A 16988-nucleotide genomic window follows, 5' to 3' on the forward strand; every position below is an offset into this window, starting at 1 on the left:
CCCCAGCTCCGCCCCGCGTGGCCCCGCCTCTTCGTGCAGCCTAAAAGTAACCAACTCCCCCCACGCGAAGGTTCCTATCGGTCGATGGGTTGTGGGTGTATTGCTCAGTGACGGCTTCGTTTAGTTTCTCCCAGCACCCATAATTCAAAGCAAGAACAACGACATTAAGGGTCCTGTGATATAGGGAGAAAAGGTCCTTTTGTGAAACAGAAGGCAGTTAAGTACAGCTCCTAGGCAGCCCACATTCACCTGACCTTCCTGTTACCACTTTATTCTGAAATGAGAGTAACGAATGCCAGGACAACACTGAAGCTATTAAGTAAAAAAGAAAAAGCTACTCCATCTTTCCCTATCTAGCTAGATGTGGGAAGCAAAGTGAATTTACTTCATTTTTACCATTCTAAGGATTACAGGTGTGAACCACCACGCCCGGCTTAATGAAGGAGTTTTTAATTTTTGCTATTAAAATTATTCCTGTTGAGTGAGCCGAGATCTCGCCACTGCACTCCAGCCTGGGCAACAGAACGAGACCTTGTGTAAATTAATTAATTAATTAATTAATATTGAGTGAAATAATTGGCATTAAGTCCTGAGACCTTGTGTAAATAAATAAATAAATAAATAAATAAATAAATATTGAGTGAAATAATTGGCATTAAGAAGTCCTCAACTTTTAATGTTAACAAAAAGATGCAGTAGGCCTCTAGGTCAGGCACCAGCTGTCGGTAAAAGATGGAATAGAACTGAGGATACAAAGATTAGTCTACTTAAAAAGTTAGGCTTTGGTCCTCTCTCCTGATAGCTCTATGCCTCTCACTGCAAGGATGAAAATGTACACAGCACAGAAAATGATAGATAATAATAGTCTAAAGCTGAACCAGCACCTTTAATCAGAGATCAAAGTCATTTAAATACTTGAACAGAGTTGAAGCCCTTAAGGCTGGATCCCAATTCCCTCTGAACTCATTCTAAATCCTAATTAACTCTTGGGGTAGGGGATTATTTGACCTTATTAAAAATACTTTATCATGACACAAACAAAAACAAAACACATTTTGTGAGTGGTTTGAAAGTCTATCAAGTGACTTTAGAATCATCCTGAACTGTTTTTCTCTCATATCCTAGATCCACCTCATTAGTAAATCCCATTAATTTTACCTTCAGAATATATCCAGATTCTTCCCAATTCTACCGCCACCATTCTGGTTCAAGCTACCTGGTAAGTTAGTACCTGAAGTACTACAATACCTTCCTCTCTGGTCTCCCTGCTTCTACTCTTGCCTCTCACGTACATGTTATCTCAGTGCAGCAACTACAGCAATCCTAAATTAGGCAGATCATACCATTTCTCAGAAACCTTCAATCGCTCCTCACCTCGGAGTAAAAGCCAAGGTCATTAGAAAAACCTCAAGTTCATTTCCTATTACTCTCCTAGCTCATCTTGTCAGTGATACTAGTCTTCCTGCTTTTCCTTGAATATACTAAGCTCCTGTCTGGACCTTCCCCTCCTCCACCTGGAACTCTCTTCCCTATATATATTTTCATCCTCATTCCCTCACCTTCTTCAGGTCTTTGCTCAAGTTTACCTATCAGTGAGATCTTTTCTGACCACCTTATTAAAAATAGCAAGCCTCCCTGCAACTCCCTGTCCCTGCACTATTTATTCCCTTCCCTTCTTTATTTTCCTTTGTTACATGTATCACCATCAGATATGCAGTTTTATTTGCTTGCTTACTAACATTGTACAATCTCCTTCTCTCCACCAATGTGTGCTCCACAGAGGGGTAAAGGGCTTTGTTTTGCTTACTGGTCTATTCCAAGTGCTTAGAATAGTTGCTGGCACATGGTTGGTACTCAATAAATATTTTGTGATTGAATGAATTAATGAGTGAATGATGTAATGAAAAGATAAACATCTTTGTCAATGTTAGAAACATTTACTTTTGATGATAATCCATATAACTTTCTCTAATGTTACACAGCGATTACATCTCCTTTTGTCTAAATTAAAGCCAAAGTATGAATTTTAAGATGATTTTTAATTATTTAACAGGTAGAAATACAATCAGTGACAATTATCAATTAAAACATTAAACAACCCAGTTACCTTAAGAGTCATGATGAAATATCCCTTTCCTGTCATATCAAAAGCCTTATTCTCTACCACACACACCACAAAAGCTTCTTAATAGAGCATCAGTGTCCATGACACCTTTGTGTAGAATCTCTAGCAACAAGGAGCTGTCTCCTCTTGCCCTGCCCCCACATCTGCTTAACCACTCATCTTTCTGGAATGCCTCTTTTGCTCCTATTTTGTGAGCTCCTGCAGATGTGTTTAAGGTCCAGCTCAGTGACTACCTCCTAGAGCCTTGCTTGACCACTTAAACATACAAACTAAATGCACAATGTGGTCATTTTGGAAAGATGATTGATAAATTCTCAAGCCACAATGTCTACTTTTAAAAAAATGCAAGCAGGGAGGAACAGAAGTGACATATCAAGAAATTAAAAACACAAATTGTAGATGGAAAAGACTATAGTAATAAAAAAATTCAATTTCACACTAAAATATTTAGTGTTACAGAGAAGGAACAAAATTCTAGCCTTTATATTTTGTCTTAAATATAAAGGAAAGCTTTATATTTATGGAAATGTTTTTAAATTTGGTAAATAATCACTACTAAAAATTTTTAGAGATAAGACATTTCTGGTCAAATAACATGAAGCATATACACAAAGATAATATGACAAGCCCTTCTTAGTCTTCTACTTATGCCGTATTTTGTATTACTCACAATGGGGCCTCAATATTTAAGAATTAAATATGTAATACCAAATGAAGGAAACTGACAATTCAGTGAATAACTAAACTGAAGACACTCCATATGAAATAAAAATTTTAAAGAGTTAAGGAAGATTATTCCTGAGTAGGCTTTCAACATTATTTCTTGAAGAATATTATGTTTACACAAATATATAAAAAAGGACTAGTATTATGAAAAATAATTTTATGCAAATATTTTGACACTATTCCCTTTAAACAGGAGATCATACAAGTCACATAAAAGTCTAAGCAGGTAAAAGGAATGGAAATTGTTTCATTTAAATTATTTCTTAAAAATTAAGATGTATTTTTTATTTTAGCAATGTGCTGCTCTAATTAAAGCAATAATTCACATCTGCATGGCACCCACAAAGAACACTGCTGATAAAATTTTAAGTGTTTCCATGATCAGTTTCCATTACCCTCTTCTAATAAACATAAACAAAGATCTCAAAGGTAATATATAATAGTGCCACATGAGAAGTAGAATTTATGGAAAACTTGACCTATGTCACCTTTTTTATATTCATTTTCACTCCTAAAAAAATAAACTAGAATCATTTGTACCGTACAAATAAAATTAAAGAACTAATGCTATTTGGGAAACAACTGTTAAGAGCTTTCCTTTTTTTTTTTTTTAAATCCTTTAAATATATAAATTCAAAGTTAACTGGGAAAATGTTATACCTATATTAGAATACATGATTTATATTTGCATGAACATGTATTCTATTCCTTCTGTACATTTTTGCACATTAACACAAAAATACAAAACAAAGATCAGATTTTGAACATATGAAAGCAAAACCATGTTTTCAAATACATTTGTAATAGTGGATTTCTGGTCTCCTTTAGAAAACAAACTCAAGAATTCATTATCTGAGTCTCTTCAAGGCCACTTGATGTTGTGTGGTAATATCTTTAATTACATTTCCTCAAGACTTCTTCTAATAGCTTCTTCTAATTCCACATCTGCATTAAAAAACATAGAATTTTAACACTTAGGGCAGAAAACTACTCAACATGTGCTGTATTTATTTAAGTTTCATCAACTGTATTCATCTTTTCAAGAAGGAAAGTAAAATCAAAATGGAAAAACATAGGATAACTTGGCAGTTTCTCTACTAAAAAATTGAGTATTTTGAAATATGAAAATCTAGATATGATCTTGATTGAATTTTATATATGAACTTAGTGTGCTAAGGAACTTGCAAGTTAATTCCACTTAGGGATGTAGAAAGTCAACAAACTTTTAAAATCACTGACAGGTAATAACTTGTTTCAACACAGAATCTGTACCACTTATTTCCTAAAAGACTCGAGGTGATACATATAAGACTTTAAACAGAAAGGCAACTCCATGAAATGACAAAATGTCATAGGACATTAAAAATTTAGTTTAATTTTTAATTATACCTCAATAAAGCTGGGGAAAAATTAGCTTCAAGCATCCTAGCATCTAAGGTAGTGAAACTCATAGCCACATAAATGTCATCTGAGAAGCATATAATATAGGCTGTATGCAGATGTATGTAAACTCATTTGACAAATATTTATTGAATGCCCATTATATACCAGGAACAGCAATGTAACAGTGAACAAGACAGACATTACTGGGTTCACAATAGTTGGGTTATATCTCCTCCTTGGGAATGATGCTAAAATCCAGGAGGGTGAAATTTGGTGTCAATTTCTTGGCCTTCACTAGCTTCTCACACCAGATTTATCTCATCCCATCTGGTCCACAGTCTCTCAGAGGCTACTCGGCTGCAGACACCAGTGATCTCCCTAAGATGCAACTGCATGTTCCTCTGAGTGGGGACACTAGTGTTGTCTAATTTAAAGTACCACAAACTAGCATGAACTGTGTATCAAGTTAAAGCTACACTCTAGGATCAGTTAGTTGCCCCTAAGATGAATTAAAAGGGATGAGGAAATGCAAAGAAAAGCGAAGACACTCTTACCAAAGAAAAACAAGGGGACAAGACTTGTCTAAGATATGAACACATTATAAAGTTACAGTAATTAATAATGTGGTACTAGTGCAAGAATAAACAGACCAAAGGAACAGCATAGACAGCTCAGAAACAGACCCATGCATATATGGACATTGGATTTATAACAAAGGTAGCACTGCAGAATGATAGGGAAAAGTCTTTTTAATAAATGATAGTAGGTTATATGTGTATGTATGTATGTATATATATATATATATATGAAATAGTCTTAACACAATGTCTGTTCTACAATTAAAGTTATAAAAATTTTTGAACTAAAATTCAAAATCTGAAGTATGGTTTATACTAAATGTTTCAAGTACAAGTTTCAAGTGTTATGTACTGTACAATTTATAATTGTATGTGCTATACTTTTATACAACTGACAACAGCATCACCACAAACACATGAGTAATGTGTTGTGCTGCAACATGAAGATGGCTATGACACCACTAGGCAATAGAAATTTTTTAGGTCTATTATAATCTTATGAGACCACTGTTTCTCTACTTAAAAGTAGGGAAAAGCTTACAGAATAAGGATATAAAGAAAAAATTTCTCTATAGCTGTACAAAATGTTTGTGTTTTAAGTGTTATTACAATAGAGACAAAAAGTTAAAAATTTTAAAGTTTATACAAGTTACAGTTCAAGTTTAGGCATATTGCTTTCACATCCTTATAAAGTCAAAAAATCATAAATCAAACCATTGTTAAGTACAGCAACATCTATACAAATATATCATACCTCCAGTGAGCTTATAGGTATTAAACTTGCCAGCTGAAAGACTATAAAAAACAAAAGGCAAGTATGGTCACGTGCTGTGTATCAACTTTTGGTAAACAATGGACCACATATACAACAGTGGTCCCATAAGATTATAATAGACCTGAAAAATTCCTATTGTCTAGTGGTGTCATAGCCATCTTCATGTTGCAGCACAACACATTACTCATGTGTTTGTGGTGATGCTGTTGTCAGTTGTATAAAAGTATAGCACATACAATTATGTACAGTACATAACACTTGAAAATTATAATAAACTCTGGTACTGGTTTATGTATTTATTATACTTTTTATTATTATTTTAGAGGGTACTGCTTCTTATAAAAGTATATTGATGATCCTGACTCTTTGTAGGTCTAAGCTAATATATGTGTTTGTCTTAGTTTTCAATAAAAAAGTTTTAAAAGTAATAAAACAATTTAAAAGTAGGGAAAAGCTTATAGAATAAGAATATAATGAAAATATTTCTCTATAGCTGTACAAAGTGTTTGTGTTTTAAGTGTCATTACAATAGAGACAAAAAGTTAAAAATTTTAAAGTTTATACAAGTTACAGTAAGCTAAGGTGAACTGATTATTGAAGAAAAAAAAATTTCTTTTTAATGTAATATAGGCCGGGCTTGGTGGCTCATGCCTGAATCCCAGTACTTTGGAAGGCCAAGGTGGGCGGATCACCTGAGGTCAGGAGTTCGAGACCAGCCTGGCCAACATGGAGAAACCCCATCTCTACTAAAAATACAAAAATTAGCCGGGCTTGGTGGCACATGCCTATAATCCCAGCTACTTGGGAAGCTGAGGCAGGAGAATCGCTTAAGCCCGGGAGGCGGAGGCTGCAGTGAGCAGAGATCCCACAACTGCACTCCAGCCTGGGCAACAGAGCGAGACTCCGTCTCAAAAAAAAAAAAAAAAAAAAATGTAGTATATCCTAATTGTACAATGTTTATAAAATCTACAGTAGAGTACAGTAACAACCTAGACCTTCACATTCACTCACCAGTCACTCACTCACTCACCCAGAGCAACTTCCCCATCCTGCAAGCTCCATTCAGGGTAAGTACCTTATACAGGTGTACCATTTTTTATGTATTTTTATGTCTCTATGTTTAGATACACAAATATTTACCATTATGTTACAATGTCTACAGTATTCAGCACAATAACATGCTATACAGGTTTGTAGACTAGAAGCAACAGGCTACATGATATAGCATGGGTGACAAAAGCTTTAAGCTAACTGTCTTATGTATGTTCAAAGAACTAAAGGAAACCAGGAAAACAATGTATGAACAAAATTAAGAGTATCAATAATGAGGCAGAATTATTAAAAGCCCATCAAATAGAAACTCAGGAACTGAAAAGTACAATAAATACAATGAAAAATCTTTAGAGGGGCTTAATGAATTTAAGTACAAAGAAGAAAGAGTCAGCAAATTTAAAGATAGGACAATTTAAATTATCCAGTATGCATAGGCATGGGGAAAGACTTCATGTCTAAAACACCAAAAGCAATGGCAACAAAAGCCAAAATTGACAAATGGGATCTAATTAAACTGAAGAGCTTCTAAAGGAAACTACCATCAGAGTGAACAGGCAACCTACAGAATGGGAAAAAAATTTTGCAATCTCATCTGACAAAGGGCTAATATCCAGAACCTACAAAGAACTCAAATTTACAAGACAAAAACAAACAACCCCATCAAAAAGTGGGCAAAGGATATGAATAGACACTTCTCAAAAGAAGACATTTATGCAGCCAACAGACACATGAAAAAATGCTCATCATCACTCGCCATCAGAGAAATGCAAATCAAAACCACAATGAGATACCATCTCACACCAGTTAGAATGGCAATCATTAAAAAATCAAGAAACAGCAGTTGCTGGAGAGGATGTGGAGAAATAGGAACACATTTACACTGTTGGTGGGAATGTAAACTAGTTCAACCATTGTGGAAGACAGTGTGGCGATTCCTCAAAGATCTAGAACTAGAAATACCATTTGACCCAGCCATCCCATTGCTGGGTATATACCCAAAGGATTATAAATCATGCTGCTATAAAGACTCATGCACACATATGTTTACTGTGGCACTATTCACAATAACAAAGACTTGGAACCAACCCAAATGTCCATCAATGACAGACTGGATTAAGAAAATGTGGCACATATACACCATGGAATACTATGCAGCCACAAAAAAGGATGAGTTCATGTCCTTTGTAGGGACATGGATGCAGCTGGAAACCATCATTCTCAGCAAACTGTCGCAAGAACAGAAAACCAAACACCGCATGTTCTCACTTGGGTGGGAACTGAACAATGAGAACACTTGGACACAGGAAGGGGAACATCACACACCAGAGCTTGTTGTGGGGTGGGGAGAGGGGGGAGGGATAGCATTAGAAGATAAACCTAATGTAAATGACGAGTTAATGGGTGTAGCACACCAACATGGCACATGTATACATATGTAACAAACCTGCACGTTGTGCACATGTACCCTAGAACTTAAAAGTATAATATAATTAATTAATTACTCCAGTATGTGTCTTGGTTTGGGTTCAGTCTAAATCAATCAATCAGTCATCCAGTGTGAGGAACAGAAAGAAAAATGAAGAAAAGTAAACCGAGTCCAAGGGACCTGTGGGACACCATCAAGCGAACTAACATATGCATTACAGGAGTCCTGAGAGGGGAAGCGAAATAGGATCAGAAAGAATGTTTGAAGAAATAATGGTCAAAAAACTCCTAAATTTGATGAAAGAGGTGAATCTACATATCCAAGAAGCTCAATGAACTCTAAAGAGACCCACACTGAGACATGTTATAGTCAAACTATCAAAAGCCAAAGACAATGAAAGCAACAAGAAAGAAACAACTCATCACATACAAGAGAGCCTTAATAAAATTACCAGTTGATTTCTTATAAAAAACCATGGAAACCAGAAAATAAGAATGTCAATCAAGAATTCTACATCTGACAAAACTATTCTTAAAGAAATTATCAGATAAACAAAAACTACAGAATTTACTAGCAGACCTGCCCTATAAGAAATGCTAAAGAGAATCTCTCAGATTGAAATTAAAGAACATCAAACAGTAACTTGAAGCCATATGAAAAACTAAAGAGCACTTGTGAAAAATCTGTGTTTTTCTATTCTGTGGCTAGGTCTGTGTTCCCCTTACGCTCCTTTCTCTCTGCCTTAATTTCATTTACTTTGAGAGCAGTAATTATGGCAAACAAACAGCAAAAACAACCAGTAGTAGGAGGTACAAGACATATAGAAATGGTGCCCCAATCATTTTAAAACTGTCGATGTAAGGCCAAATTACTTTTACAAATTACAATTACTTAATGTTTAGAAGCCTCAGTTTTTCATATAAAATGAAGAGAATAGTCTGACTCTCACAGGTTGTTAAGATTAAGAGTAGTTTTGACTGCTATTGAAGGAATTCTCCAAATAAAGCATATCGCTAACATTTATAGGAAGCTGGTTTTGCATAGAAAATTATCTATGCAATGCTGTTTTCTGTCTCTTCCAGCAATTTGAGTCAGAATACCTCTAGTTAATAGACATACCTCTAGAGGAGACCTTAGGTGAAGATATAAATAATGACATAATGATCATCATAATCCCAGTAACAATAGCAGCAACCAATATATACTATTTATCATATGTCATGTTATTCTAGTAAGATAGGTATACTAATATTCCCATATTTAAAAGGAAGAAGCTGAAGCACGGTGAAGTTAAGTGACTTGTCCAATATTACACAACTTGTAAGCGCAGAGTTTTAACTTAGGCAGTATGAATCCAAAGACTGTACTTTTCACCACCACATTATGTGGCATCTGTTTCCTCTGTCAAGTACAGGAAATAGATTACATAGGATTGTTATGGCTGGCCTGTGTGGTCAGAGTTTGATATTGGTCTATGGGGAACAACAAAGAATAAGACAAATCACGGAAGGAGGGGGATTACCCTAAGGCAAAAAGCCATAAGCAAATTTATCCTGTCTTCTGCCACTATTTCTCAGGCATTTACAGAGTTGTACTGGGAAAGGAAGGAATAAAAAGAGGCTTAAGAGGTTGCTTAAATTTTTTTTCAGTTTTGTTATCAGGTGTAGACGAGAACATTATTTTGCTTCTGTGGTTCAAGGTCAACAAAATAACCCAATATTCTACAACAAAATAGCCTCTATCTCAATTTCCCTTATCCATTTATAGGGAAATGGTGGCTCTAACATGTTTTAAGTTTGTTAAAAGTTTATTCATTTCACAAGCAATCATTTTGTGCCAAACACTGTGCTAGGTGCTGCTGAAGTAAGATAAATAAAACATGATCCTACACCCTAAGGAGCTTACAGTCTGTGGAGATCAAAGATATAGACAGAAGTATTTTAAATCCATTTGGCCTGATACAGAGGGAGCCCAGAATAGAGAGTGGTTGGCTGTGTCTAAAGATGGACAATCTAGGAAAGGCACTGACCATACAACAGTGCCTACAAAAACGGCAATTCTATATGGTTCAACCTAAGAGATGAAATTCGAGTTAGCTCTTTTGGGGTGATGAGGAGGAGAAAAAAAGAAGAATGTTAGAGAAAAGTGCAAAGGAGCCCATATTCCTTATGTGAAACATCGTGTGCTTCTCACACTTATTTTATGTAAAGCATCAGGATACAAAACACAAACACCTTTGGTTTTTCTTTGAATTAAAGGATTTTATCCCCACCTCTATTTTAACTATGACTAGTTATAGGTTTAAAGTATCTTCTCTTGAATTCTATAAAAATTATTATTTTTCCAAACCAAATAATCACAAAAATGTCACATCTCCACCTCCAAACCATAAAATGCATTACATAGATAATATCTGGTACATATCCAGTTACACAAATCTTAGATTTCCTAGGTTAGGTAGGAGCCCACAAAACTGTGACGGCTTATAACTATTTAAAAGTTGTAATTTTGCCTGGCATTTTCCACAGGATGAGTCACAAGGTGTCAAATAAAAGTTGCAAAATCTGAACTCTTCAGACGTTCAGTACTGTTTATCTTTTAGTGGCCTTGATAAACAACTTAATTGGCAGTTTTTGTTCAGAACACACAAAAGTTCTTTCATTTGTTTAATTCATCATTATGTGGCTGCTAAGCATTGAGCTAGACCTTGAAAGACCATGCTGGGAAAAGAAGTTGGTCAAAAAACTTGCTTCCTTCCAATTAGCTGTAGATTTATTGCCAGTTTTGTTTAACCAATGAATCTGGCTATAAGGCAGAAAGATTACAGCTATCTACTTCATCTAATGGATGAATCGATTCCACTGCCAGACTCCATTTCCCAAACTCTTAATACCATAAAGCTCTAGTATGCTCTTAAACTAGTTGTATTACCTGAGATCAAAGAAATGCAAAGAAAACATATCAGTCGGGCCATTCTGTTTGTGTGTTCAGTCACATATTTCCATCCCTACTTTCCAGCCTCCACAGTCCTACCCTACAGTCTCCAACAATAAACATTATACTGGAATGTACGTGAAGACTCCTGCTGTTTTTCTTTAACGTCAAAGATGCTGATATAATACTTTCAACTTCTCCAGTGAAGCTCAAAGTATTTTCTAAGATCTATTATCTAATTTCCCCCTGGTTATTAAAAAGTGCAGTCTGTTATAGAAAAACCAAAGAAAAGAATGGTTACAAGACACAACCAAATAATGGTACAGCCAGCAAATGATTTGATGCCAAGTGACATAAAAAGTTCTCTTTAACCTACGGAAGGAAATAGCTTTTCCTTTAAGAAGAGTACAAGAGAATTTTAATTTTTAGCTTGGCGTGGCAGAGGCACACGCCTGTAATACCAGCTACTCTGGAGGCTGGGGCACAAGAATCGCCTGAACCCAGGAGGCAAAGGTTGCTGTGAGCTAAGATTTTACCACTGCATTCCAGTCTGGGTGACAGAGTGACCAAAACCAAAAACCAAAAAAAAAAAAAAAACCCCCTTTTAAAAAAATTTATTTAAAAAAGCCCATTTACATTTAGATATAGGTGCTTGCTTTTAGAGTTCCACTGCCTGTCTTCTAATACTCTTAATACTATTCAAGATAAATAACAATTAGGAAATCAGAATTGTCTCCTAGCCCAGGAGTTAGCAAACTTTTTCTTTTTAAAGGGTTAGAAAATAATTATTTGAGGGGGGTGGGGATGGAGGGGCTCTACTATCCGTGCCACACTTACTCAACCATGCAGTTGTGGTACAAAAGCAATAGCATAGACAATACTTAAATGTATGGCTGTGTTCCTAAAGGTAGTGGACTGGATTTGATCCAAGGGCCATAATTGGCTGACACATTCTAGCTTTCTAAATTAGTATTACCCCTAAGTCGTCTTACATGAAAAATGCAAAGCTATCCTTCAAACTGAGAAAATGTTTCAACTTGGGGGTAGAAGGGAGTAAGGGGTGAATGGGTGAGAGACAGAAATAAAAAAAATACAAATACAGTCAAGCAGAAAAGAAATTAACTCTATTAGGTTACCTTCTGTGGATATAAATTCTTCTCCTATTGAAGTATTTTTGGCACCCATGTTATCATCACTGTCACATTCTGTAAAGAAGAATCAATACATGCAGTTATTGTCCCATAAATTTATGTATTCTCAATATTATTTTCAATAACTTCTCATACCCAACCTTACTCATTACAATACAGTTCATTAGTGTTACACTACTTTCCCACACTAGGTTTTTTCCAATGCTTACCAAATAATATTAAAAATTGTGACAGATTAAATTCTCCTATATTTTGAAAATCATATGCATTCATCTCTATGGAGATAACACCATAGGTTTTAATTAACAATGCCTCTTGCATAGCACAAGCTTACTTACCTGATGTTTTACATGCTTTCATAATGAGAGACCGAAGGCTTTATAATACGGTATGACTGAAAAGGCACTGCAAAACTCACTTAAAATTTGAACCATGGAGCCTAAGGAGATTAATGTCTAAATGTCACGTGGGATCAAAAATGAGGTCCTGGGGTAGAAAAAGGATATTGAGGCCAGGTGTGGTTGTTCACATCTGTAATTCCAGCATTTTGGGAGGCCGGAGTGGGTGGATTGCCTGAGCTCAGGAGTTCGAGACCAGCCTGGGCAACATAGCAAAACCCTGTCTCTACCAAAAATACAAAAATTATCCAGGTATGGTGGCACGTGCCTATAGTCCCAGCTACTTGGGAGGCTGAGGTAGGAGAATTGCTTGAACCTGGGAGGTGGAGGTTGCAGTGAGCTGAGATCACACCACTGCATTCCAACCTGAGTGACAGAGTGGGACCCTGTCTCAAGAAACGAAATGAGACGAGATGGGAAAAGAAAGAAAAGAGGTGAGGGGAAGGGAAAAAAGAAAAAGGACACTGGGGAAAAACTAAAGGCTGGAATTAGTAATAACGTCCTAATATTGTTCCGTTGATTATGCCAAATGTATCACACTAATATAAGATGTTACTAATAAGGGAAACTGAGTATGTGTACATGGAAACACTGTACTATCTTCACAACTTTTTTGTAAGTCTAAAACTATTCTCAAAAATAAAGTTCATCTTTAAAAAATTTGAAACATGGTACTATCAATGACCTAATGTTTTGCTTATCACTTTAACTATATTTAAATAAATATATATTTATATCAAGATATATTTATACAAATATAAACAGATATGCATCTATATATGATATATGTCAGTGACTTGAATCAGCACTTAACTAAATACAAACCATATAGACATACTTGTTTCTGTGCAAACTTAAAAACTTAAAATATACATTAAAAAGACATTTAAGTATCTATAAATAAAAATTAAATCACTATATTTCACTATATTTTTTTGCTGCAGAAATTTGTTTTTACAAGTCATCTTTGCTATGAATTCCAGCAAAATACTTCAAGTATTTCAAGCAATGTTTTCGGTAAATAAAACATTACAATTTACAAATTAAAGAACAAAATTAAACCTCTAAACCAGGGGTGTCCACTCTTTGGCTTGCCTGGGCCATATTGGAAGAAGATTGTCTTGGGCCACACATAAAATACACTAATGATAGCCGATGAGCAAAACAAAACAAACAAAAAAACAAAACAAAAAACGCAAAAAAAAAAAAAAAATACTCTCATAATGTTTTAAGAAAGTTTATGAATTTGTGTAGGGCCACATTCAAAGATGAACTGGGCCACATGTGGCCCATCGGCTGCAGGTTAAACAAGCTTGCTCTAAACATTAAGAACAAAAGGAAAATACCCACAGGTTTCTGTTATTACAATTTAAAGTCAAGGTCAGTCAAAAGCAGAATGTTATAACTCATCCAAACAATTCATCATTGCTTGCAAGGCCTAAGGCTACACTTCAGGTTTGAATAATGACAAATCCTTGATTTCTCAAGGATTAACTTGACATGGGGTTGCAAATATTAATATCATAAAAGGTTTCTTTTGCCCCAGTCAACCTCCTCAGAAGAACAGAGAAAACTGTAAATATTCTTTCTTATTTTCAGTACCTTTGCATGGAATTAGTTTTATCAAACATATTTTTATCATGGTGTCCAAAGAAACAACCTATAGCTTTCAGTAACAGGCTGAGGAAACAATAGGCAGACAGACTTTCAGAAATAATTCAACAATTATTTTAGGTAATACCTATTCCACAGGCCATGATGCTTCAATCACCTACACTTTCATAGCACCTAGGTGAATGTTTATGCTCTATATTTGTAAGATGGATTTAAAAATCTGTGTAATTGGTATGACTCTATAGATAACAACCATACTTACTGCTTCTAACCCATTCCTTCACAATGAAGTCACAACTAAATGGATATAAAAAGTCTCAGGCAGAATTTCTTTGAAACTGCATGTTGCAGTACTCAAATAAGTTCACTGCAGTGCTTGTAGGTCTAGTGTCAACTTCTTGAGGAGCCTGTAAAGATGGTGCTTACTCGTTTAATTATGAGACAAAAGATCCTAGAGAAATTAGAATGCTAATTGCTTTCCTTGGCTATATTCAGGATATAATCACTTTACTTTTTAAAGCACCAGAACCTACAACCAAATCATTTTTTCTGACCAAAAAAAAAAAAAAAAAAAAAAAGTGCATTCTTCCTGAATGTTATTTAAAATGAAAAAACTTGTTTGATATCTTTATATAAATTCTGTAATGTATACTGTGGTTTGAATATCTCCCATTATCTTCATTCTTCAAGGACATGGTTAGAGCCAGTAATTCACCCTGGGTGGCTAGCTCTACATCATGAAATCAGGTATTTGTGTCAGTGAAAGTCTCACCCTACTCACTGATACTAATGAAAAGCAAAGCACTTGCTGTGCAGCTGCAGGTAGATTATTTAACCTTTCTGAACCTCTGCTTCCTTCCACACTTACAAAATGGGGTAATCCAACATCTACTTCACAGCTTGCAAAGCGGATTAAAAAGCATGTGGAAGAAGTTCTTTAAACATATTTAAACATCTTTAAACACTACAAACATAAAAAGCAGTTAACATGGTGGCTGGCACATAGTAGGTCTTCAATAAACTACAATAAACTTCAATACACTTTTTTCAATAATAAAGTTCACTTTTTTTTCTTTCAACATTTAAGTGACAAGTTATATCTGCTCTGAAACATAAGGCTTGAGTTAAAATAAAGAAATATTTGGGAATAAAATGTAAATGGTCTAAGAAAGTCTACCTAGCTTCTCTGATTGGGATTACCAGAAAGGATCCATGTATCTTAAGTGTTAAGAAAGTGAGGAAAAGTACAATATAAAATAGAAATGATGAAGGATAAGAAGACCAAAGTGGGGGCAGAAATTAAAGTTAACAGATTTTTTAAATGTCTCTACAATAATTTATACATATATCACAGCTATAATTAAAATATTCATGTTGAAACCCTGATGCTTACAAGGAGAGAAAAGAACTTTTACCCTAATTAACCAAGTTGGAGGCATAAAAAAGTACCAGTAATAAAGCTACTTAACCTTTCCCCTCCCCACCACGCAAAAAACAATGCCTTAGGAACAAATGACTGGACACCGATATACAGAACCAGCAACTCCAAATATTTGTATTTTTACTGAAATAAGTACCTCTGGAAAGACTTTCAATTAACAGAGAAATTAACGACTAATTTCTCCTAGTATGATACCATACGATCATTGATTCTGATTACAATATTCCCAAGATCCTATTTATACAGCAATCTTCAGTCTAATAAAAACCACTTTTTAGTCCTGCTAATGGTAAATTTCTGAAAACTTATAAAGAATAAGAGACTCAAACTTGTATCACTTCTCCATGCTCTGGTGAAAAATTCAAAAATCTGAAAAACACCAGCCTGGCTATATAACAAATATGAGAGAACTTATCACTCTATGTTACTTATAGCAGGGGTCACCAACCCCAAGGCCATGGACCAGTACTAGTCTGTGGCCTGTTAGGAACTGGGCCGCACAGCAGGAGGTGAGTAGCAGATGAGCCAGCATTACCACCTGAACTCCTCCTCCTGTCAGATCAGCAGCGGCATTAGATTCTCACAGGAGCACAAACCCTATTGTGAACTGCACATGCAAGGGATCTAGGTTGTGCGCTCCTTATGAGAATCTAATGCTCCACCTCCTGCCCCCATCCATGGAAAAATTGTTTTCCATGAAACCAGTCCCTGGTGCCAAAATGGTTGGGGACTGTTGACTTACAGTATAAACTTAGGTTACATCCCAAAGGACAATTTTGTTTGTTGACTGGCAACTAGAAGCACTGAGACCACAAATCCCTTGAAATTGTATGCAATGTAGTATATATATGTTTATTTTGGGGGAAGGAAGGTATAGAAAGTTTTCATCAGATCCTCAAAAAGGTCCAGTGACCCCTTCATCCCAAAAACCATATTGCCTTAAGAAACTGACTGGCTGTCAAATCTGAAAACAAGAAGGAACACCATGTTTAGCTATGTGCAAGGAGTTATCCTGGCATTCTTTAGTAACAAAAATTATATTAATGGACATTGAGAGATTTACTGAGTCCCATTATATATTAAATACCATTCCTTAATAGAAACTATCACTCAACTATTCACAAAGCTATTTGTTAGGAAAGGAAATGGAATAAAAAGTTATCCAAGAAAATGATTTTTCTTTGATTCCTTATAAAGTTCACTACAGGCAATTTGATGGTTTTAAGTCTTCCACGAAGAAAAAATTTGATCTGAAATCAGATAACCAAGCCTGAACATACTATGATTCAGTGTAACATTAAAAATGTAGTGGCTAGGAATCACATTTTCTTTTTATGGCAGTAATAATAAAAAATAGCTATTATTTGTTAAATAGCTAAAGTGC

General features: G+C 35.3%; 1 protein-coding gene across 4 annotated transcripts in view; it reads right to left on the reverse strand.

Annotated features, from left to right (window-relative positions):
- Positions 1-1917: 1917 nt before the first annotated feature.
- Positions 1918-16988, reverse strand: part of ZNF451 (zinc finger protein 451) — an 82990-nt gene continuing 67919 nt past the window's right edge. For 2 of the 4 annotated variants that reach the window (XM_030928223.1, XM_010387929.2), the window contains 2 exons: positions 12137-12205; positions 1918-3796 (listed from right to left, as the gene is read on the reverse strand). In XM_030928223.1, coding sequence (XP_030784083.1) covers positions 12161-12205 — 45 coding nt within the window. In that variant the 3' untranslated portion in view covers positions 1918-3796; positions 12137-12160. The remainder of the gene's footprint in view (positions 3797-12136; positions 12206-16988) is intronic. The other 2 variants (XM_030928222.1, XM_010387927.2) reach the window with 1 other exon arrangement.

The sequence above is a fragment of the Rhinopithecus roxellana genome, chromosome 4 (assembly GCF_007565055.1).
Source record: "Rhinopithecus roxellana isolate Shanxi Qingling chromosome 4, ASM756505v1, whole genome shotgun sequence".
Taxonomy (NCBI): Eukaryota; Metazoa; Chordata; class Mammalia; order Primates; family Cercopithecidae; genus Rhinopithecus; species Rhinopithecus roxellana.